This window comes from Chiloscyllium punctatum, chromosome 17, assembly GCF_047496795.1.
Source record: "Chiloscyllium punctatum isolate Juve2018m chromosome 17, sChiPun1.3, whole genome shotgun sequence".
Lineage (NCBI taxonomy): Eukaryota > Metazoa > Chordata > Chondrichthyes > Orectolobiformes > Hemiscylliidae > Chiloscyllium > Chiloscyllium punctatum.
In genome coordinates, this window is record NC_092755.1 from 95,782,646 (window position 1) to 95,808,504 (window position 25,859).

The 25,859-nt window shown below is 44.4% G+C and overlaps 1 protein-coding gene across 1 annotated transcript in view; it reads left to right on the forward strand.

Annotated features, from left to right (window-relative positions):
- The window catches only part of LOC140487661 (uncharacterized), a 183,076-nt gene that overhangs the window by 114,873 nt on the left and 42,344 nt on the right, over positions 1-25,859 (forward strand). The window contains exon 11 of the mRNA XM_072586944.1: positions 12,773-12,838. Coding sequence (XP_072443045.1) covers positions 12,773-12,838 — 66 coding nt within the window. The remainder of the gene's footprint in view (positions 1-12,772; positions 12,839-25,859) is intronic.

Genomic DNA, 25,859 nt, shown 5'->3' on the forward strand with positions numbered 1-25,859 from the left:
ATTTTATACCCTGAGAGAGAACCAAATAGATTAATCACTTGTATTTAATTAATTAAAGGTGTGGAGGTGTGGATTTCCCAGACTTTAAGAAATATCAATTAAGTTCCCATTATTGTATGTGGCTGGTTGGGCTTGCTAGGACCTGCGGTCAATCTGGCTGGACATCGAGGCCTCCCATGCAAAATGCCCCCTCATTAATTTGTTGTTTATGGACAAGATGAGGACTACTATGGACCATTGCAGATATCTGATTGCCCCTAACACAATTAAAGCATGGAGAATGGTGTAACAATTGTATTAAGGACCCTACCTTTGTAGGGTCTCCCATCTAACCAACTCCTCTAACCTTAAACACCCGGGACACATCAGGTAAGCTTCTCTTTTAGTAAGGGGACTAGCAGGGATGGCAGTGCAGGGAGAGAAATGTGCCTCCTGCATGATGTTTGAGCTGAGGGACGCCATTTGTGAGGTGATTCACTTTGGTATGAGTAACAAAAAGATGGGGTACTGGGCTAATGGTCGGATACTTGGTAGTGTGGATGAGCAGAGGGATCTTGGTGTCCATGTACACAGATCTCTGAAAGTTGCCACCCAGGTAAATAGTGCGGTGAAGAAGGCATATGGCGTACTGGCTTTTATAGGTAGAGGAATTGACTTCTGGAGTCCTGAGGTCATGTTGCAGTTGTATAAGACTCTAGTGCGGCCGCATCTGGAGTATTATGTGCAGTTTTGGTCGCCATACTATAGGAAAGATGTGGATGCACTGGAACGGGTGCAGAGGAGGTTTACCAGGATGTTGTCTGGTATGGTAGGAAGATCGTATGAGGAAAGGCTGAGGCACTTAGGGCTGTTTTCATTGGAGAAAAGAAGGTTTAGGGGTGACTTGATAGAGGTTTACAAGATGATTAGGGGTTCAGATAGGGTTGACAATGAGAACCTTTTTCCACGTATGGAGTCAGCTATTACGAGGAGGCATAGCTTTAAATTAAGGGGTGGTAGGTATAGGACAGATGTTAGGGGTAGGTTCTTTACTCAGCGAGTCGTGAGTTCATGGAATGCCCTGCCAGTAGCAGTGGTGGACTCTCCCTCTTTATGGGCATTTAAACAGGCATTGGACAGGCATATGGAGGATAGTGGGCTAGTGTAGGTTAGGTGGGCTTGGATCGGCGCAACATCGAGGGCCAGAGGGCCTGTACTGCGCTGTATTTTTCTATGTTCTATGTTCGATTGGTGTCCCATCCAAATACATCTGCAGGAAATGCACCCAGCTCTCGGTCCTCCAAGACCGTGTTGGGGAACTGGAGCGGGAGCTGGATGAACTTCAGATCATCCAGGAGGCAGAGGTTGTGATAGATAAGAGTTACAGGAAAACACTTACTCCTAGGCATGAAGGAAGCTGGATAACTGTTCGAAGGGGGAAAAAAAACAGTCAGTGCAGGGATCCCCTGTGGTTGTTGCCCTGAAAAACAAGTGTACCGTGTTGGATAATTTTGGGGGTGATGACTTACCAGGGGCATGCTGGTCTCTGGCAGAGAGTCTGTCCCTGTTGCACAGAAGGGAAGGAGGAAAAGGAGGAGAATGCTAGTCATTGGGGACTCAATAGTTAGAGGGTCAGATAGAAGGTTCATTTAGGAACGAACGAGACTCACGGTTGGTGTGTTGCCTCCCAGGTGCCAGGATCTGTGATGTTTCGGATCGTGTCTTTGAGGTCCTGAAGGGAGAGGGTGACCAGCCCCACGTCGTGGTCCACACAGGTACCAACGACATAGGTAGAAAGAGGGATAGGGATGTAAGGCAGGATTTCAGGGAGGTGGAGTGGAGGCTGAGGGCTAGAACAAACAGAATTGTTATCTCTGGTTTATTCCCCGTGCCATGTGATAGTGAGGCAAGGAAGAGGGAGTGATATCAGCTGAATACGTGGCTGCAGGGATGGTGCAGGAGGGTGGGTTTCAGGTACATGGATAATTGGGGCTCATCCTGGGGAAGGTGGGACCTCTACAAACAGGATGGTCTTCACTTTGAACCAGAGTAGGTGGGAAATTTGCTAGTGTTACTTGAGTGGGTTTAAGCTAGCTCAACAGGGGTATGGGAAACTGAGGACACAGTGCACAGGAGGATGAGAATAGGGAGGGCATGAACAGGATTTCACGGTCGCAGGAATGTGCTGGTAGACAGCAAACTGGTTTGAAGTGTGTCTACTTCAACGCCCGAAGTATCCGAAATAAGGTAGGTGAGCTTGCAGCATGAATAGGTACCTGGGACTTCGATGTTGTGGCCATTTTGGAGACATAGATAGAACAGGGTCAGGAATGGATGTTGCAGGTTCCAGGGTTTAGATCTTTCATTAAAAACAGGGAAGGCGGTAAAAGAGGGGAGGTGTGGCCTTGTTAGTCAAGGACAGTCTAACGGCTGAAAGAACTTTTGACAAGGACTCGTCTACTGAAGTAGAATGGGTTGAGGTTAGAAACAGGAGAGGAGAGATCACACTGCTGGGAGTTTTTTTGTAGGCCTCTGCAGAGTTCAAGGGATGTGGGGGAGAGGATCGGCAAAATGATTCTGGGTAGGAGTGAAAGGAACAGGGTGGTCATTATGGGGGACTTTAACTTATCAATATTGACTGGAAATGCTATATCTCAAGTACGTCGGGTGGATCAGTTTTTGTTCAATGTCTGCAAGAGGGTTTCCTGATACAGTATGTCGAAGGGCCGACAAGAGGTGAGGCCACACTGGATCTGGTACTTGGCCAGGTGTTTGATTTAGTGGTAGGTGAGCACTTTGGAGAGAGTGACCATAATTCGGTTATGTTTAGTTTAGCAATCGAAAGGGATAGGTACATGCCACAGGGCAAGAGTTATCGATAGGGGAAGGGCAATTATAATGCGATTAGACAAGACTTAGGAGACATAGAATGGGGTAGCAAAACTCAGGGGATGAGGACAATCGAAATGTGAAGCTGGTTTAAGGAACAGATATTGCATGTTCTTGATAGGTATGTCAGGAAACCATGGTTTACGACTGAAATTGTATCGCTTGTTAAGCAGGAGAGGGAGGCTTATGGGACGATGAGAGAAGATGGTTCAGATGCGGTGATGGAGAGTTACAGATTAGCTAGGAATGATTTAAAGAGAGAGTTAAGAAGAGCAATGAGAGGACATGACCAGTCTTTAGCAAGTAGAATAAAGGAGAACCCTAAAGCTTTCTATAGATAGGCATGAGAGGAAAAGAAGGATGACTAGGCTAGGAATAGGGCCAGTCAAAGACAGAAGTGGAAAATTGTGTGTGGACTCTGTGGAGATTGAAGATTTGTTAAACAAATATTTCTCATCGGTTTTCACTCAGGAACAGGAGAATATTGCAGAGGAGAATAATGAGATACAAGATATTTGACGAGAAAGGATTGAGGTGAATAAGGAAGAGGTGTTATCAATTCTAGAAGGAGTGAAAGTAGCCAAGTCCCCTGGGTCAAATGGAATTTATTCCAAGGATTCTCTGGAAAGCTAGGGAGGAAGTGTTGGAGCCTTTGGCTTTGATCTTTGAGTTGTCATTGTCTGCAGGTTTTGTACCAGAAGACTGGAGGATTGCAAATGTTGTGCCTTTGTTCAAGAAAGGCAGAAGAGGTGACCCAGGTAATAATAGACCAGTGAGCCTTATGTTTGTTGGAGGAAACTTTTTGCAAAGGATTATGAGAGATAGAATTTATAATCATCCAGCAAGCAACAAATTGATTGCAGATAGTCAACATGGTTTCATCAAGGGCAGGTCATATTTCACAAACCTCATTGAGTTTTTTGAGAAGTTGACCAAGCATGTGGATGAGGGTAGGGCAGTTGACGTGGTGTACATGGACTTCAGTAAGGCGTTTGATAAGGTTCAGCATGGTAGGCTTTTGGAGAAAATGCAGAGGCTTGGGATTGAGGGTGATTGAGCAATTTGGATTAGAAACTGGTATTCTGTAAGAAGGCAGTGAGTGGTGGTTGATGGAAACTATTCAGCCTGGAGTCCGGGCTACACTACTGGTGTGCCACAAAATCTGTTTTGGGACCACTGCTGTTGGTAATTTTCATAACTGACTTAGACACAGGCATAGGTTGGTGGGTTAGTAAGTTTGCAGATGACACTAAAGTCTGTGGAGTAGTAGACAGCGTGCAAGAATGTTGGAGGTTGCAGGGGGACTTGGAGAAACTGCAGAATTGGGCTGACACATGGCAAATGGAGTAAAAACAATGACTGCAGATGCTGGAAACCAGATTCTGGATTAGTGGTGCTGGAAGAGCACAGCAGTTCAGGCAGCATCCAAGGAGCTTCGAAATCGACGTTTCGGGCAAAAGCCCTTCATCAGGAATAAAGGCAGTGAGTCTGAAGAGTGGAGAGATAAGCTAGAGGAGGGTGGGGGTGGGGTGAAAGTAGCATAGAGTACAATGGGTGAGTGGGGGAGGGGATGAAGGTGATAGGTCAGGGAGGAGAGGGTGGAGTGGACAGGTGGAAAAGAAGATAGGCAGGTAGGACAAGTCCGGACAAGTCATGGGGACAGTGCTGAGCTGGAAGTTTAGAACTAGGGTGAGGTGGGGGAAGGGGAAATGAGGAAACTGTTGAAGTCCACATTGATGCCCTGGGGTTGAAGTGTTCCGAGGCGGAAGATGAGGCGTTCTTCCTCCAGGCATCTGGTGGTGAGGGAGCGGCGATGAAGGAGTCCCAGACCACCATGTCCTCGGCAGAGTGGGAGGGGGAGTTGAAATGTTGGGCCACAGGGCGGTGTGGTTGATTGGTGCGGGTGTCCCGGAGATGTTCTCTATAGCGTCCTGCTAGGACACGCCCAGTCTCCCCAATGTAGAGGATTCAAAAACACCAGCAACAGTTCTCCTTCGAGATCCTCCGCTCCACGCTTATAGCAATGCACTGGCACCTAACCTCTCTACAGTCAGCCCTGCCTCAGCTGAGGGCCACACTCTCTCAGAATTGCAAAGGACCCACTCTGTACTACACCCTCAGGAGAATTCATACTCTCAACAAACAGTATTTCAATTCCATCTCAAACATCAAAAACTAAGTACAACAAACTTTTATCCACCCACCTCCATAACCAGCGCTCTTCAAACATTCCAGAGGATTCCCCTGGCCTCGGAATCTGTTCCGCCATTAGCCATGAGGCTGATGCAGCTGCCACCCCCACGCTGATTGATGATGTCACTTCCGCCCCCATCATGGCCACTCCCACAACCACTTCCACCCCTCACAATTCCTCATGCATCATGCGTGACATCACTTCTGCCCTTCACATCATCGCTGATGTGACACGCTCAGTGACTTCCGCCACCCCTACTGCCATGGTCACTACCACTTCCACCCCCACCAGCGCCACTCACCTGCATTCTGCTGACATGCCCCCCACAGACCCCACTGTCACCATCCCCACCCCCCCCCCGAACCCCGAGAGGAACACTACCCCTGCTCATGACTCCACCCCCATTCCCCCCACCACCACACCCACTCCAGTTACAGGTTCCGCCCCCACTCCCAGCTCTACACCCACACCAGATCCCAGCTCCCAGCCCTGCCGAGTTTTCACCATCCCCCCAGACCTCCCCCTCACTGAGGACGAACGATTAGTCCTCAGCAAAGGACTCACCTTCATCCCCCTCCGTCCACGCATCAATGAATTTAATACACGCCGTGACGTCGAACAATTCTTCCGTCGCCTCCGCCTCCGAGCTTACTTTCACAATCAGGACTCCTGGCCACCTTCGGAGGACCCCTTCGCCCACTTCCAACACACTGCATCCACCTGGACACCTCGCGCTGGCCTATTACCTGCCCTCTTCATTTCCAACTGCCACCGGGACATTAACCGCCTCAACCTGTCTACCACCCTCCCCAACTCCAACCTCTCACCCTCACAACGTGCAGCTCTCCAATCCCTCTGCTCCAATCCTAACCTCACCATCAAGCCAGTGGATAAAGGGGGCGCAATGGTAGTCTGGCACACTGACCTCTACACCGCTGAAGCTAAACGTCAACTCGAGGACACCTCTTCCTACTGCCCCCTCGACCATGACCCCACCCCCCATCACCAAACCATCATCTCCCAGACCATACAGAACCTCATCACCTCAGGAGATCTCCCACCCACAGCTTCCAATCTCATAGTCCGGGAACCCCGCACTGCCCGGTTCTACCTCCTTCCCAAGATTCACAAGCCTGACCACCCTGGCCAACTCATTGTCTCAGCATGCTCCTGCCCCATTGAACTCATCTCTACCTACCTCGACATTGTCCTATCCCCCCTAGTCCAGGAACTCCCCACATACGTTCGAGACACCACCCACGCCCTCCACCTCCTCCAAGACTTTAGTTTCCCCGGCCCCCAACACCTCATCTTCATCATGGATATCCAATCCCTCTACACCTCCATCCGCCATGACCAGGGCCTCCAAGCCCTCCGTTTTTTCCTCTCCAGACATCCCCAACAGTACCCTTCCACCGACACTCTCATTCGTTTGGCCGAACTGGTCCTCACCCTTAACAATTTCTCCTTTGAATCCTCCCACTTCCTCCAGACCAAAGGGGTTGCCATGGGCACACATATAGGCCCCAGCTATGCCTGTCTCTTTGTTGGCTACGTAGAGCAGTTGATCTTCCGTAATTACACCGGCACCACTCCCCACCTCTTCCTCCGCTACATTGATGACTGCATAAGCGCCACCTCGTGTTCCCGCAAGGAGGTTGAGTAATTCATCAACTTCACCAACACATTCCACCCTGACCTTAAATTTACCTGGACTATCTCTAACACCTCCTTCCCCTTCCTGGACCTCTCCATCTCCATTAATGACGACCGACTTGACACTGACATTTTTTACAAACCCACTGACTCCCACAGCTACCTGGATTCTCTGATGAAGGGCTTTTGCCCGAAACGTCGATTTCGAAGCTACTTGGATGCTGCCTGAACTGCTGTGCTCTTCCAGCATCACTAATCCAGAATCTGGTTTCTCGCATCTGCAGTCATTGTTTTTACACCTCTTCCCACCCTACCTCTTGCAAAAATGCCATCCCGTATTCCCAATTCCTCCGCCTCCACCGTATCTGCTCCCAGGAGGACCAGTTCCACCACAGAACACACCAGATGGCCTCCTTTTTTAGAGATCGCAATTTCTCTTCCAACACATCTCGTCTACATCCCACACATCCGCCCTCAGACCCCACCCCTCGAACCGTAACAAGGACAGAACGCCCCTGGTGCTCACCTTCCACCCTACCAACCTTCGCATAAACCAAATCATCCGCCGACATTTCCGCCACCTCCAAACAGACTCCACCACCAGGGATATATTTCCCTCCCCACCCTTTTCCACCTTCCGCAAAGACCGTTCCCTCCGTGACTACCTGGTCAGGTTCATGCCCCCCTACAACCCACCCTCCCATCCTGGCACTTTCCCCTGCCACCGCAGGAACTGTAAAACCTGCACCCACACTTCTTCCCTCACCTCTATCCAAGGCCCTAAAGGAGTCTTCCACATCCATCAAAGTTTTACTTGCACATCCACTAATATCATTTATTGTATCTGTTGCTCCCGATGCGGTCTCCTCTACATTGGGGAGACTGGGTGCCTCCTAGCAGAGCGCTTTAGGGAACATCGCCTGGACACCCGCACCAATCAACCACACCGCCCTGTGGCCCAATATTTCAACTCCCCCTCCCACTCTGCCGAGGACATGGAGGTCCTGGGCCTCCTTCACCGCCGCTCCCTCACCACCAGACGCCTGGAGGAAGAACGCCTCATCTTCCGTCTCAGAACACTTCAACCCCAGGGCATCAATGTGGACTTCAATAGTTTCCTCATTTCCCCTTCCCCCACCTCACCCTAGTTCTAAACTTCCAGCTCAGCACTGTCCCCATGACTTGTCCGGACTTGTCCTACCTGCCTAGCTCCTTTTCCACCTATCCACTCCACCCTCTCCTCCCTGACCTATCACCTTCATCCCCTCCCCCACTCACCCATTGTACTCTATGCTACTTTCTCCCCACCCCCACCCTCCTCTAGCTTATCTCTCCACGTTTCAGGCTCACTGCCTTTATTCCTGATGAAGGGCTTTTGCCCGAAACATCGATTTCGAAGCTCCTTGGATGATGTCTGAACTGCTGAGCTCTTCCAGCACCACTAATCCAGAAACATGGCAAATGGAGTTCAATGCAGATAACGTGAGGTGTTTCAGTTTGGGAAGAATAACAGGAAAGCAGAATACTGGATCAATGGAAAGATTTTTGATAGTGTGGATGTGCAGTGGGATCTTGGTGCCCAAGTATATGGATCCCTGAAAGTTGCCACCCAGGTTAATGGTGCTGTTAAGAAGGCATACGGTGTCTTATGTTTTATTGGTAGAGGGATTGAGTTCTGGAGCTGTAATATCATGCTGCAACTGTACAAAACGCTAGTGCAGCTGCCCTATTACTGAAAGGATGTGGAAGCATTGGAAAATGTGCAGAGGAGATTTACCAGGATATTGCCTGGTCTGGAGAGAAGGTCTTATGAGGAAAGGCTGAGAGACTTAGTTCTATTCTCATTGGAAAGAAGAAGGCTAGGAGGGGATTTGATAGAGACATACAAGATGATTAGAGTATTAGATAGGGTAGACAGTGAAAGTCTTTTTCCTAGGATGATGACATCAGCTTCTATGAGAGGGCATAGCTGCAAATTGAGGGGTGATAGATTTAAGACAGGTGTCAGAGGCAGCTTTTTTATTCAGAGAGTGGTAAGGGTGTGGAATGCCCTGCCTGCCAATGTAGTCAACTCAGCCACATGAGGGAGTTTTAAAGAATCCTTGGATAAGCACATGGATGATGATGGGATAATGTCGGGGATGGGCTTAGATTAGTTCACAGTTCAACGCAATATCGAGGGCTGAAGGGCCTGTTCTACGCTGTATACTATGTTCTGTGTTCTAAATGGGGCACAGATATCATCAGGTCAGTTAGAAAGAGAAGAATGTTATCTGCATAAAGGGTGATCTTATGCCCTATTGATCCTACTCTGGGGGACTTATATTGGGACCCCTCTGGATGGCCTCTTCCAACAGCTCAATCACCAATGTAAATAGTAGCGGTGAAAAGGGGCACCCTTGTCGGCTGCCTCTACCAATACTAAAATTGTAGTGAGAACCGCTGCTTTAGGGTCACTTTATAACAGATCCACCCCCCCGGCAAAGTCCCTTCCAAGACCAAACCATTCCAGCACATAAAAGAGGTAAGCCACTCCACCCAGTCAAACGCTTTTTCTGCATCCAGGGAGACCACCAAGCCCAGAATCAACCCATGCTGGCATACCTGAACCATATTTAGTACTCTTCTAATTTAATTAGAAGATTTGCGGCCCCTAATGCAACCTGTCTGGGCAAAATCTTCTCCAACCTCAATATCAGCATTTTTGACAAAATTTTAAAATCTACGTTTTAATAACAATATACCTGTCCAAAGTACAATCCTCTCCTGCTTTCCCTCCCTTGGGAATAAGAGAAGTATTTGCTTCTCTCAGAGAGGGTAGAAGGCAGTCCTGACCATATGGTCCAGCCAGTATGTTTTTAAACTCCGCATAAAACTCACTCTGAAATCTGTCTGGTCCGGGTGCTTTATCACACTGGAGCTGCCTCACCCCCTACTGTATCTCTTGAATTGTCAGAGGAGCATTCAAAAGAGACGCCTGCTCTGAAGTTACACCTGGGAGGTCCAGGGTCTTAAAAAAGGACTCCATCTTCGCTAATCTGTCCCCACAGCTCTCCAACTGGTACAGCTCAGAGTAGAACTTCCTGAATGCTGTTTGAATCTTTTTGGAATCACAAGTGAGATTACCAACACACTCTCTAATGGTTATGATAGATTGGGGGCACGCTTCCTTCTGGCCAGGTATGCCAGATATCTACCCGGTTTATCACCATGCTCGAATGACCTTTGTTTTGCAAAATAAATTTCTCTCTTTGCTGTCTGGGTGAGTGTAGCACTCAGTGTAGCCCTGAGGGCTGTAATCTGCTGCAGCTTGGTTACAGGCGGTCTGTCAAAGTATGCTGTCTCAGCTGCCTTCAGCCAGGCCTTGAGCATACGCTGCTGCTCTCTCTTCTGCCGCATCTGGGTCGCCGAGTGAAATAACCAAACCCCTTGCATAGGCCTTGGCAGTCTCCTAAAGCTCCGATGGATTACTAGCTGTATCTGAATTAATGTCCCAAAAAATTTTAAATTCCCACGAAAAATACTCAAGAAACATGCTATCTTTCAGGAGGAAAGGATCCATGCGCCAATGCCACAAGCCTGTCCCATTTTCAAAGGCCTTAACCTCCATGTACTCTGCCGCATGATCAGAAATGGCTATGTTCCTAATTCTGCAGGACAGCACCAAATTCTAAAAGGCTGATGGGGCAAAAAGCATGTCAATCCTAGTATAGCACTTATAGTTAGAGAAAAAGATGAAATCCCTACCCTCAGGGTGAAGACGTCTCCACACATCCACCAACCCCAGCTCCCTGTTCAGGTCCACCAGCTGCCTGGATTGCAGGGATATACCCTTGGCATGCTGTCCACTTCGGGGTCCATAAGTTGGTTAAAATCTCCCCATGGCGTGTCCCAAGGACCATTAACCTGGAAAGTGCATCTGTTAAAAATTTGTGGGGGTGTCCTGGGGTCAATATACATTAAAGATCCCATACTCCTCTCCGTGTATTAAAGCTTTAAGAATCATAAGCCACCTGTATTTGTCCTCAGTTTGATTGAACTGCTGAAATGGGAGATTCTTCTGGATGAGTATAGCAACTCCTCTACTTTTTGAATTAAAGGATGAGAAAAACACCCGGCTGAACCCTCCGTGCTGTAACTTTAAGTGGTCCTTATCAGTTAGATGTGTTTCTTGCAGCACGGCTACATTGACCCTTTCTTTTCTAAGGCTTGAAAGTATCTTTTTTCTCTTAATCAGTGAATGACACCCCTTTATATTCCAGGTGCGCCATTTAAATGAACAGTTAACCATAGCCATCCGAAACAGTCCGTGACCCCCTCAGGAGGAAGAACCCCACTCACAGTACGCCGAGTGAAAACAGTAAACAGTTTGCATAAGCTTGAAAATAAAACTACCAAAACTGTTAAATCAAAACTTCTCACAACTATAAACTATAATCTCACTATAAACAATCTTTACAAATCAGTGAGATTTAAAGGTACAATCGGTTTTGCAAATTGGCTTTAATGTGATTGAAGAATTTAGACCTTTATTTGTAGAATACAACTTTCATTTTCTGTATTGGCTATCTGTTGTTTGAAAATGAATTCACTCATCTTGTCAACTCATGAGCTTTGTACTGTTCATTGTGCACAGCATATATAATTTTTAACTGATCAGTCCAGCACTGACCTCTGCAATAGGCTTTTCCCAATTTCTTTTAACATCAGTCTTGCAGACCCCCTGTCCCAATTCAGATACAGGACATCTAGCCTCCATTCCATTTTTTCCACTAAAACCTCTTGTGTGGTATCTTTGCTTTGCATCAGCATGTAGGTTCAGTTTTCAGCTGACTTCCTCACAGTTTCTCACAGCAACATTTTACCTCACCTATAAAAAATGCAGGCATTGTTAGGGAGTGTTGGCCACTCAGATTAGTGAGCTTTGAATTTAGGAGCATAATGTAAAGAAACAACTAACATTTATGATCACATAAAGGAGCAGCCAGTATGAATGTCCTATGCTTCCTGCTATATGAGAAATGGGTATGGGTTAAACGCATGCATGATCTATACACCGTTCTTTTGAGCTTCCTTCCCAGTTTTTCTCCATTGGCTTTCCAAAAATCTATGGTTAATTTTACAGCTATGAATTTAACTTAATTCCAAATGTGAGGTGCAGTCAGGATTATGAAACGGAGCATGTTATCAAAGGAAGTGGATGAGAATATGCAGGCAATGAATACTGATGTCATGAATCATAGAATTTTATGGTACAAGCCCTTCAGCCCATTGAGTCTGTACTGCCAGACATACACTAAGTCGACACTAATTCCACTTTTCAGCTCTAGGGCCAAAGTCTTGAATATTATGACACTCCAGGTACTGTTTAAAGGTTGTGAGGTGATCTGCCTCAATTACACTTCCTGCAACCTAACCTTCCACTCCACCTCACTGTCAACTATCCAGTCAATCTTTGTGTCATGCACAAACTTACTTATCATCTCTCCACATTTTCATCCGTATTGCTTATATATATCATAAACAATAAGGTACCCAGCACTGGCCTCTGTGGATACTGGTCTCTGGTCATCCAATCAGCCTTCTACCGTTACCTTCTTTCTCCTGCTGCTAAGCCAATTTTCAAACCTACTTGACAGGTTTCCCCAGATCCTGTGTGCTTTTACCTTCTTTACCAGTCTTTCATGTGAGCTCTTATCAAATGCCTTACCAAGGTATGTGTGTGTGTGTGTGTGTGTTGGGGGAGGAGAGAGTTGGTTAGTTCCTTTAACTGGATGGCTGATTTACAGTGTATGGGTTCAATTCGCCTTCAATTCGAATTCGTGAAGGATTCGCCTCTTAAGTTCTTTCCTCACCTGAGGAATGGTGAACCTCATGTTAAACCACCATTGGTCATGTCTTTGTGGTCTGGTAGGATTATGAGTTTATCTTTATATTTAGTACATTTTCCCTAGTTTTTATTATATATTTTTTTTCTCTGATCTTCCCACTCTTATCTTCCAGCAATTTAAGATGGCTTAAAATAGACTTTTAAATGATTTAAATATATTTCAGATGTTGATGCTGGTAAAGGAAGGGGATCTCATTCTTCAAAGCAAGAGTCGTCGGTTTCATCATCAGGTATATTCTAAATATTGTTAAAATTTCATATCTGGTAATTTTTTTTACTGATTGTGTATAATTTGACTGCTGCAAGTGATCACATTTCAAAAAGTAATTCATGTTGTTATGATGTGCTTTTCAGCATCTTGAGGTTATATAATTTGAGGTTATATAGTTTGACTTGATCTGACTGATTTGTTGTTCATCTGGTATGTGTTGTGTTCGGCAGTTTCACTGAAAATGCAGTGTTAAGACCAAGGCTGAAGGAGAGCATTGTCTCTCTAGTTCTACTACACCATAGATCACAATTTTACAATAAAGATACTTTTTCCAGCTACTAAGATGAACATGCATTCTTTATTATTTCAGATTTTAAACAACAAGATCTATTAACCAGCTATGTAATAAACAGAATTATTAATTTATTATTAAAACCAAACTTTTGCAAATTTAATATCAGTCAGTAATATTGAAGAATAAATATTTATCCCTCTGTCCCAAATACACAACACATACGCATAGGAAAGACAGAAAAAATATTTCTCTGCAGTAATTTATTTATCTGAAAGAAAAACATTGACCAGTGGTTATTCTTGAATTCAGGAAAAAATTGAATTTTAATAGATGTATTGTCACTCAAATGAGTACAGTGAAAAGTTTAGAAGTCGTCAGTTATCTTAGGTAGAAGGTACCTAGGTACAGATTCTTCGGTCCAAGTTCTGAGGAAAAAAGTTTTTAAAATGAAGAAATAAAATGTCCAGCATTACAGATAGTAGGAATAAATTAGCAAATAGAGAAATAATAATTTCAGAATGAAGTCTTTCCAACCCAGTCCATGCTGGCACCTAGCCTTCTGTCAGCGCCAGGCCTTGACTCCAGACCTAAAGGCTGTTGCAGCTGGAAGACTTCAGTAACATCATTTCCAGGCTGTAAGTCCATACTGGGCCAAAAGACCACCACGGTCTGCTGAAAGACGACTGCACCAGGCTGAGAGACTGCCATGCCGGGCTGCCAAGAGACTGCTACGCCAGCCTGGGAGATTGCCATGCCAGGCTGGGGGACCGCCATAACAAGAGACCACCATACCAGGTCAACAGGATGCCACACCAGGCTGAAAGACCACCACCTCAGGCCAGTAGGCCACTGGGCTAGGCTGGGAAACTGCTACGCCAGGCCGGAAGTCTGAGTCTGTGCTCAGACAGGGAGTTCAGGATATCTGAGAAGAAAGAAGAGACAGAAAGACATAAAAGCAGAAAAAGAAAAAGGAACAGATTGAGCAGATGAGCTCTGGCTGATGCATCCTAATCCAATGTCAAAAGTGTAAGATGTTTTGGCATCTGGTGTTCTGGTGTTGTGGCACATGTAGTTAAGTTCACTGATCAAGCATAGTTATCTCTGAAGTCTGGCAGACACACCTTGCTCAGGGAATATAGTCTTGAGATGTTCCTTTAATCACTCTTTCAAAGAATCATAGAGGTTTATTTATGAGCAAGCTCTCCTCAAACTCAGCTTGTTATAGAATCATTGAGCTGTACAGCTTGGAAACAAACCCTTTGGTTCAATTCGTCAATCTAGTCCCATTTGCCAGCATTTGGGCCATATCCCTCTAAATCTTTCCTATTCATGTATCCATCTAGATACCTTTTAAAAGTTGTAATTGCACCAGTCTCCGCCACTTTCTGTGGCAGCTCGTTCTATGCATGCACCACCCTCTGCATGAAAAAGCTGCCCTTTAGGTCCCTTTTAAATATTTCCCCTCTCAACTTAAACCTATGGCCTCTAGTTTTGCACTCCCCCAGCCGAGGACAAAGACCTTGTCTATTCACCCTATCCATGTCCCTCATAATTTTATAAATCTCTATAACGTCACCCCTCAGCCAAACAGAGTTCCTGTTGAAACAACACTCAAAATTCTTAGGCTTTTCTCCAATTCACCTGGTTTTCAATGCATTTTCCTCTAACTGAACTCGTTAAGACAAGAACATCTTCAAGCCAGTCATTCTTCAAAAAACAGTCCCAGCAGGGATCTACAGCAAAACAAACTGTTAACACCATCATGTGTTTTAAAGGAAGTCACAGAGTCAAACAGCACAGAAACAGACCCTTCGGTCCAACTTGTTCATGCTGAACTGGTTTCCCAAACTAACAAATCCTGATTTGGAATTGCCGGTGTTGGACTGCGGTGTACAAAGTTAAAAATCACACAACACCAGGTTATAGTCCAACAGGTTTAATTGGAGGCACACTAGCATTCGGAGCACCGCTCCTTCATCAGGTGATAGTGGAGGACACAATTCTAAGGCACAGAATTTACAGCAAAAATTTACAGTATGATGTAACTGAAATCATACATTGAAAAATACCTTGATTGTCTGTTGAGTCTTTCATCTGTCCGAATACCATGATAGTTTCACTTCTTTCATGTGTAAATCACAAAACTTTTTATATAAAAAATTGCATTCTCAGGTAACAATGGGTATTAGCTAGACAATATGTTGGAGGTGGATTAGTGGTGCTGGAAGAGCACAGCAGTTCAGGCAGCATCCAACGAGCAGCGAAATCAACTTTTCGGGCAAAAGCCCTTCATCAGGAATAAAGGCAGTGAGCCTGCAGCATGGAGAGATAAGCTAGAGGAGGGTGGGGGTGGGGAGAGAGCAGCATGGAGTACAATGGGTGAGTGGGGGAGGAGATGAAGGTGATAGGTCAAGGAGGAGAGGGTGGAGTGGATAGGTGGAAAAGAAGATAGGCAGGTCGGACAAGTCAAGGAGGCAGTAACTGAGCTGGAAGTTTGAAACTAGGATGAGGTGGGGGAAGGGGAAATGAGGAAGCTGTTGAAGTCCACATTGATGCCCTGGGGTTGAAGTGTTCCGAGGCGGAAGATGAGGCGTTCTTCCTCCAGGCGTCTGGTGGTGAGGGAGCGGCGGTGAAGGAGGCCCAGGACCTCCATGTCCTTGGCAGAGTGGGAGGGGGAGTTGAAATGTTGGGCCACGGGGCGTTTTGGTTGATTGGTACGGGTGTCTCGGAGATGTTCCCTAAAGCGCTCTGCTAGGAGGTCCTGGGCCTCCTTCACCGCCGCTCCCTCACCACCAGACGCCTGGAGGAAGAACGCCTCATCTTCCGCCTCGGAACACTTCAACCCCAGGGCATCAATGTGGACTTCAACAGCTTCCTCATTTCCCCTTCCCCCACCTCATCCTAGTTTCAAACTTCCAGCTCAGTTACTGCCTCCTTGACTTGTCCGACCTGCCTATCTTCTTTTCCACCTATCCACTCCACCCTCTCCTCCTTGACCTATCACCTTCATCTCCTCCCCCACTCACCCATTGTACTCTATGCTACTCTCTCCCCACCCCCACCCTCCTCTAGCTTATCTCTCCATGCTGCAGGCTCACTGCCTTTATTCCTGATGAAGGGCTTTTGCCCGAAACGTTGATTTCGCTGCTCGTTGGATGCTGCCTGAACTGCTGTGCTCTTCCAGCACCACTAATCCAGTATTTGATTTTCAGCATCTGCAGTCATTGTTTTTACCATATGTTGGAGGTGTTAGCCCCTGTGTTCTCTGTCTAAGTCATGATGTTCAGATTGAATCTAATCTAAAAACTGAGATAACAGAGTTTTACATGAATTCATGCAGTTTTTGAGCTTAGAGGTTTACATGAATTCATGCAGTTTTTGAGCAAAGTACAATGTAACTCTGCAAGTACAAATTCAACCCCCCAAAATATATGTGTGCATGTGGGTCTTTGTCTGTGTGTGTCTGTCTGTCTGTCTGTCTGGGTTGGGGGTTGTGAGTGAGAGAGAGAGTGTATATGTGTGTGTAGTGAGTGTGAGAGACTGTATATGTGTGTGTAGTGAGTGTAGAGTGTCTTAAGTCTTAAGTCTGTGAAGGGGTGCGTGTGGGAGTGTGTATGTGTGTCTGTAAGGGTGTGCGTGAGTGTGTAGTGCAATGGTGGTCACCTGTAAGGGTTCATGTCACATTACAGGTACACACACACACACACTCCTATACCTAGGTACAGTCCTGGATTTGCAGCTGCCATGAAGTGAGCCTGTCCTATCATGGTTCCTGTTGTCCTTTGCCCTCCTTGGTTGGCTTGATTACTGGCAAGGTGGGATTGAGCCCATCTACAGTGACTTGAGAGGAAATGTCTGGGGAAGCTTATGTGTTTCCTCCTTTGGATTGGTATCTGCTGGCATTGCCCTGTCTCCATGTGAGAAGGGGATACCTTGAGTGATTTACCTTGTTACCTTGATGTTGGTACTGAGCACCAATTACCATGGTAAGAAATTCAGCTCACGGTGTCCATCCGAAAAACACTGAGTATACTGGAGCTGGAGCTTCATGGCAGTAGGCAACTTGTCCATGGAGGCAACCAGACTCACACATGCCGAAGGCTGCATAATACATATACTGTTAGTGGAGTCCTCCAAATTTTTGATTCTGTTTCTTTAGTGCTGTGGACAATCCTGACTACTGTTGCTTTGACTTTTGTGCATTTGAATGCATTACTAATGGCCAACACCATGACATCCATTCCTTCCAATTGCCTGTTTGCAGTCAGTCCTCTGAGTGTCAGCAACCTGACATGTTATATCTGTGGCCAGCTATGAAGATGTGCCAATGATGTGTTCACTAGAATATGCCCCTAAGTTTAATCTAGCTGATTTATGCATGAAGGTGCTGGTGTCTGAGCTGGTGGATGGTCAAGAAGGCAAATTTGCTGGTTCTTTCTCTGAAGATTTGTGGCTTCATCGTCAGAGGAGTAGATGACATCTGGAGACATGGTCGGTTCATGGCAGATACAGGAGACAGGAAAGAGAATCAGTTGCAAAGTAGTCATAGATGTTTGTGCATGTTAAGAATATATTCATGTTAGTGTTATCAGGGCAATACCACTGAGTATTACAATGAACCCTACATTTTTGCCAGGGCATGGAAGTCTTGAATCACCAAATTAGTGCTTGTGGTCCTCTCCTGCTAAGGCAAAAATTCTACCTTGTAGGGTGTGTGAAGGTGATTGTCAGGTACCCAATGACCTATCATACTTCTTTCTGCCCTGTTTGGTGCTGTTTTTTTCCAGGAATAAGAGAAGAAAAGGGATTGAGTGAGATGAAGGCTCAGGCAGAGTTGTTAGTGTTAATGCTAATTGTAGGAAAGGTGGTAAGGTGTTCCTGACAACTGGCCATGCAAGATTGGTAGCGTATAGGTTGGGGTTATGGGGACACAAGAGCGAGTGAGGGAAGATGTTGCATGCTATAGTGAGAATTAGAATATGAGCTTTGGTTAGAGGTGTGTGCAGAAACAGAGAGAAGCAGATGAGTGTGAAGTAGCAGCATGAAGATGGCAGTATTTACCCTTGAAAGCAAAGAAGATCATTAAACTATTTTCAATGCTGCTGAGTATTTCACTGAATGGTGGACACTGCACTGATCCTGGAGACAAATTTGAACTGGTAATTCCTGGTACCATGAATTACCAGGCAGTAGTGAGTGGCATTCCTCCTGTCCACTACCTTATCCACCAGAACCTCCAGGTTCCTGTCAGCAAATCAGGGTGAAAATTGCCACTGTCAGACATTTCTGGGGAAATTCTTCCCACACTAGAATTGGGACTGGCAGTTCCTGGCTTGCAGCAATTGATCTGATTTACAGCTGGGGTTTAAATGTGGGGCAGATGTTGCATATCACAGAAGGTCCTGGCAGCAAAAAGTACTTCTGCTGCTGGTGAGTGTAAAATAGGAGTAAGGGCAGTGAGATAAAAATTAGTGCATACATAATGAAGTGAGCAACAGAAAATTGCTTATGAGAACTTGCTAGAGCTCACGAAGAGAAACTCTCCCATGAAATTCCCTGAAAATGATACTTCATCATTCCTTGCTATAGTTCAGTCCACTATGTCCCATTGGTTGTCCTTATTTAGGGTGATATTGGGGCTTTGAAAAGCTTGCAGTGAACAGCTACTAGACTTTCACTTTAACATGTTATAATTGTGGGAATTTTAGTTATCAAGCGTTCGGATTCCACACTTAATGGATTTGTCATCTTGGGTGTGATCTGATTGAACCTTGTTCACTATATCATATCACTTACATGATATTGATCTTTTGTTATAAACTCCTGTTCCACAGCTACCTGATGAAGGAACAGTGTTCAGAAAGCTTGTGCTTCCAAATAACACTGTTGGATTACATCCTGGTATTGTGTGATTTTTAACTTTGTCCACCGCAATCAACACTGCACCTCCACATCATGATTGAACCTTAGAAAATAATGAAGGAAATGGGTGAAAAACACTATAGCTGTTGGAAATCTGATATAAATACTAGAAATGCTGCTGATCTGCAGTTCTGCAGCCCTGGCATCATCTGTGGACTGAGAAGCAGAGATAATGTTCTGAGTATGATATGACTCCTATTCAGAACTGAAAGGGGCTGGAAAATGCTGTTTTATGTGCTGTTAACAGAAAGGGATAATGAGTAAGTAGAACAGATGATAAGGGTGCACACAGTGTAAAAGACAAAGGTAGTGCTAATGGGGGTAGATGAGTGATTGAAATGTAAAATGTAGAAAAGAAAAATCCTACAAAGAAATGCTATTCCTCCATCTTGCCTGAGCTTTGTTGGAACATGCAGCTGGCTCAGGACAGAGATATCAGCATAGGAAGAAGTTAGGTTATTGAAATGACAGGCAACGTTGGGATCGTGTACTGTTAGACTGAAAGTACCTAACGGGTTCTTTAAGGTATGATCAAAATGAATACAAGAAGACACATGCACTTTACAAATCTACAGGTTGTTCTGCTATAATGTGTGTTTGTTAACACAAATTTGCTGTAACGTGATCTATGAATTGGAGATACTGTTTCTCAAGCGCAAGCTTTTAAAACATGTAATTTGATTACTTTGCCAACACTTTAAGCACTGTTTCTAAACAACGATTTTCCTATAATGCAGAGTTGCACAAGAACACAACCAATGGGTTATAGAAGAACTACTTGTATTAGCTTAATCTCTTACTACATATTAGAAACATATGCAAACTAATGGGTGAATTTATTGACTTAAACTACATAATATACAAATATATTCAAACAAATGAGTCTTACACTGCCTTCTATCCATTGGGGACTTTGGTGACAGTGCACATGGAGCTCTATTACAGATTCTATGGCACTGGTCTTGCAAACCCCAGCGCGACGGCAACAAGTCCGATGTGTGGGACAAAGTCTATACTATATATTAATTCAATTCTGAGTCTAATATTCATGCTGAAATTCCATTTTGTAATGACTGGAGTACTTCAAAAAGGCTGAGAAACAAATCTAAGTGGCCCTGTGTAAATGCACAGTAGAGCACTTCTCACTGATAGCCACATGAACCTGAACTATCTCCCAGTCAAAACCCAGGCTGTTTTTGCATTAGGCCTGATTTTTATGCACTTTTCCACTTTCCTTCAATTGCTCATAGGCATGAATAAATTAACCCTTAATGGATTAACTCTGAATGGTATGGTTTCAAGCCCAACACTACAGGTCATTCTTAATGACACAGCAAGAATATCTGCAAAGCAGTCAACCAGTCTATGGTTGGTCTTGCAAATATAAAAGAAGACTGCAAAGTGAGCAGTGAACAAAGTTGATCAGATTGAAAAAAATACAAGTAAATTGTTGCTTCACCTATGTTTGGGGTCTTGGACAATAAGGATATTAAAAGGGTCAAAGTTTTTGTTATTTTTGATATAAGTTAGATATCAAGTTAGGTTCTTAGATATCTACAGCAAAGGAAAAGGTCTTTCTGCCCATCGAGTCTGTGTCAGTCAAAAACAAGCCTACCTATTCTAATCCCATTAACCAGCACTTGGCCCACAGCTTTCGATGCCTTAGTGCACATTTAAAAACTTCTTAACTTTATGAGGACTTCTACTTCTACCACCCTGATAGACAGTGAGTGCCAGATTCCCACCACCCATAGATTGATAAAAAGTTTCCTCACATCCACTCCAAAATGCTTGTCCCTTACCGTAACTCCATGCCTCCTGACCATCAATCCCTCCACAAAAGTGAAAAGTTCCTTCCTGTCTCTTCTATCTAGCCCTTTTAATTCTTAATCATGCTCCTCATCAATGTCTTCTGCTCCAAGGAAAACAAACTCAGTTTATCCAAAAAACTGAGAGAACTGTGGACGCTGGAAATTAGAAACAAAAACAAAAATTGCTGGAAAAATTTAACAGATCTAGCAGTATCTGTGAAGAAGAAGCAGAGTAATGTTTCGAGTCCAGTGATCATTTTTCAGAACAATCCAATCTCTTATAACTAAAGGCACTAGTCCAGACAACATCCTGGCACCTCTCCTCTGCACCCTCGCCAGGGTAATTACATCTCTCCTAAAGTTGGATTCCAGAGCTGCACACAATACCCTCGCTGTTGCCTCACCAAAGTTTTACACAGGTCTAGTATAACCTCCCCATGCCTCGGCTAATAAATGCGAGTATCACATATACCTTATTAACTACTTGATCATCACCTTCAGGGACCAATGTTCCTTGGTGCTTTGCAGGGCTCTGTGGTTCATCATGTATTCCCTTGCCTTGCTTCTTCTACCGAAGTGCATTATCTCACACTTATCTGGATTGAATTCCATTTGCTACTGATCAGCCCATCTGATTAACCCATCTAAACTCCTCAGTACTTACCTCTCCACCAATTTTCTTATCACCATAATGTATGGATTAACCATCTTAGATTCAAGTGTATATACCAGAAACAGCAAGGACCCCAATACTGGTCTCTGCAAAACCCCACTGGACACAGACTTCCGGTCATATAAACACCCATCAACCATCACCTTCTGCTTCCAGCCACTCAGCCAATTCTGGCTCCAATTAGCCAAAATTCTTTTGATCCCATGGGCTCTTACTTTTGCTATCTTTCTCTCATGCAGGGAGAACCTTTCTGAAGTTCAGGTCAACCATGTCAATGCCATGGCATATTCTGCACAACTGGTCACGTCTTTAAAATTCAATCAAGTTGGGCAGACATGACCTTGCCTTGACAAAACCATGATTGTTCTTGATTAATCCCTGCCTCTCCAAGTGCAGATTAAGTTTGTCCCTCAGAATTGCATCCAATTGTTTCCCACCGCTGATGTCAGACTGATTGGCTTTTAGTTTCCTGGTTTATACCTTGCTCCCTTCTTGAATAATGCTATTTAGTATCAATCTTCTGCCTTTCCTTGTTGATTTGCCCATTGTTCTTATTCAAGAAGAATTAGGAACCCAAAGTGTATAACAGGAGCAGGACCTTTATGAAGGAAGTGTCCACTCTGCATCAAATGATCAAACTGTTAAAGTGACAGTCCACCATTCTTACCAAACACACAACATCTCTCCCTCTTTAAATCAGAGGTTCCTGTAAGAAAATCATTCACAATATTTACAAGCATGTATACAACAGCCAATAGGTAAGATGTTCTGGAGGATGTTGATTCCTGTATGGTTGTCGATATATTTTAGGCATCTATTTACCTCATTGGCTTTAAACTCTGTTGTTTAGCTGTAATGGTGCTAATCAAGGAAAATTTCAAACTCTTGTGCAAGCTGCATATATTTTTGTCTTATCCTCCATTTCAGAGTTGAGTCCTGTCTGCCAAAAATAGCTTCTATCCCCTTCATTCTGACAATGTCACAATGAAGTTGTGTAGTTGGTTTAACACGTTTCCTTAGCTGTGGTGGAATGATTACTCTCATTTCCATAGGAGACATCCTGCTTCTGTGTGATATGTGGCTTGTGGCTTCAGTTCTGGAGTTACTTCTGTGATCTTGCCACAAGTACCTCATGCATCTCTATTGATAGCAGTGGATCCTTTCTACTTTAATTCTTAATTTATCTTGCTGTTGCTGGAGTGTGCTGTCCTTGTTCAAAGTAAAAAATGGCTACACAAGAACTGTTGTAGTTGACTAATTTGGCAAAGATAATCTATAGGGCCCATCAACATTCTCAGGCAAGTTGAATTGCTGATATGCAATTGTATAAGTATGAGCTGCCTCTGCTTATGACTCATTGTTAGAGAAACTATCTTTGTATGAGGTCCAAATATTGTGGTCAGTGATTTGTGGTCTGAAGGTAAGGTAAATTCTGGCCTTATTGGTAGAATTGTCTAATGTGAAAAATGATTCCTAGAGCTTCTTTCTCTATCAATTCATTTTTGTTTTGTTTGACAATCTTGATGCAAAAGCTAATGACCTCTCTTCATTGGGTAATATGTGAGAAATGATTACTCCCACTCTGTATGATGATGCATTCTGGTCTCGTTGCAGTGGTAACTTTGGGTCAAAATAGGTTTGGACTTCTGACTTCAATAAAGCCTCTTTGGCTTGTGTAAAAGCTTTTTCATTTTGATATTCCTATTTCCAATTCTTCTTTTGGTGTAATACGTTGTGCTTGAGAACAGTTGCAAGATTTAGAACAAACCTGCCATGGTCATTTACCAAGCTCAAAAATGATCATAATTGATCTGTATTTTGAGGTGCTGGTCACTTTGGTGATATTTTTAGGTGCTGGTGCCTCAATTATGGCTTATACTATTGAAGGTGTTTGTGTAGTCTCTTGGCATCAATAACATGGTGTTTAAAAATACCCATTTGTTCTTCCTCACTGTATGGCCATAATCTTCACATTTATGTCGCATCTAAATTGTGGAGATGCTATTTTTCATTTCTTCCTGGAACCAAATATTGTCCAGATAACATTAGCCTCCTTCATGTGGTGTGGCACTGTGGGTGGGAGGGTGAACTGCTCCAGAACTTGCTGCTCCCCTAATCCAGATATTCCAGTACAGTTGTAACACTGGCATCTAACCAACAATGTGGAAAATTGTCCAGATATGTCCTGTATATAAAAATCAGGACAAATCCAAGTCTGCCAATTACTGCCTGGCCGTCTGTTTATTCTCGATCATCAGTAAAGTGATGCAAGGCATTATCAATAGTGCTATCATGCAGCATCTGCTTAGCTATAACCTGGTCAGTGATGCCCAGTTTGAATTCTGTTGGGGCTAGTCAGCCCTTGACCTCATTTCAACCCTTGTTCAAATATGGACAAAAGAGCAAAAGATAGTTCATCAGCTTTATGATATCCTGAGATCATGAAAGGCAGCATTACAGGGCATAAACTGTACTCTGGGTGGGGGATTTCAATGTCTACCAGCGAGTGGCTTGGCAGCTGATTGAGCTGGTCAGGTCTGAAAGGATGTAGACTGGGCCTGTGGCGGGTGGTCAGGAAACCAACAAGAGGGAAAAACATATCTGACCTCATCCTCACCAGTTTGCCAGTTGCAGATGTATCTGTCCATGACAGAATTGGTAAATGTGACCACCTCACAGTCCTTGTGGAGATAAAGTCCCTTCTTCACATTGAGAATAGCCTCGATCATGTGGTGTAGCACTGTGGGTGGGAAGATCAACTGCACCAGAACTTTCTGCTCCCCTAGACCAATTGTTCCACTACTGTTACAACACTGGCATCTACCCAACAATGTGGAAAATTGCCCAAGTATGTCCTGTACATAAAAAATCTGGACAAATCCAACCTGACCAATTATTGCCCCATCAGTCTATTATTGATCTTCAGTAAAGTGATGGAAGGCATTGTCAATAGTGCTACCAAGCAGCACCTGCTCAACAATAACCTGGTCAGTGATGCCCAGTTTAAATTCTTTTGGGACCAGTCAGCTCGTGACCTCATTTCAACCTTGGTTCAAATATGGACAAAAGAGCTGAATTCCAGAAGTAAGGCAAGAGTGACAGACTTGCCATCAAGGTTACATTTGACAGATATGATATCAGTGAGTCCAGGCAAAACTGGAATCAGTGGATATCGGGGGCAATCTCTCTGATGGTTGGAGTTATATATAATACATAGGAAGATGGTTGTGATTATTGGAGGTCAGCCATCCCAGCTCCCAGATACCTCTGCAGGAGTTCTGCAGGGTAGTGACCTCTGACCAAATTTAGCTGCTCCATCATTGACCTTCCCTCAATCATAAGAAGTGGGAATATTCACTGATTTTTGCACATTGTTCAGCTGTATTCATGACTCCACGGATTCCGAAGCAGTCCAAGTCTAAATGGAACAAGATCTGAACAATAGCAAGCTTGGGCAAGTACCATTTGCGCCACACAAATGCCATGATCATCACCAGTAAGAGACAAGCTAACCATCTCCCCTTGATATTCAATGGTGTTACCATTACTGAATCTCCCACTTTCTTGGGGTAATCATTTACCAGAAACTCAACTCATCGCATAAAGACAGCAGTTACAAAAGCAAGTCAGAAGCTAGAAATACTGTGGTGAATACCTCAGCTCCTGACACCCAAAAGCCTGCCCTCCATCTACAGAGGAAACTCGATTATTGAAATATCAATTATCTGAAAATCAGATTATCCGAACAGAATCGGAAAGTCCCGTGAAACCGTCACAACATAGTGGTGTTGCCGACAATGGTGTTACCACCGCGTCTTTTGTTAACAGTACAGGGTCAATGAGGGTTACCTGCACTGAAGAAGATCTGCAAATGTTGCATAAAAGAGGTGTTAATGACTCTGGTGCAACAATCTCAGTCAATCAATTGAAGTAGTTGTAAAATCATTTTAGCTAACAATGGTGCAACAATCGCGTCTTTAGTTTAATTGAGGAATACGGGATGGGGGACACTTGCACAGAACATGATGTGCAAGCATTGCAACAAAGAAGTGTTAATGACACTGTTACAACAATCTTAGTCATTCAACTGAGGGTTGAAAGAATTTTAACACATGGAAATGACTGAAATGCTGAAGGATTTAAAATGCACGTCAAAATCAGTGGTGTCTTCATTCCCTCTACAACTTTTTTCTGAGTTCGTATCTGGTGTAACTGATCGAGTTTGTTGTATGAACTTACCATGGCTGTTAAGAGAAAGCGGACCACAGTGACAACTGAACAGAAAAGTGAGATCTTACAGTATCTGTATCGTGGTGAAAAGGCATCGAGGCACAGAAAG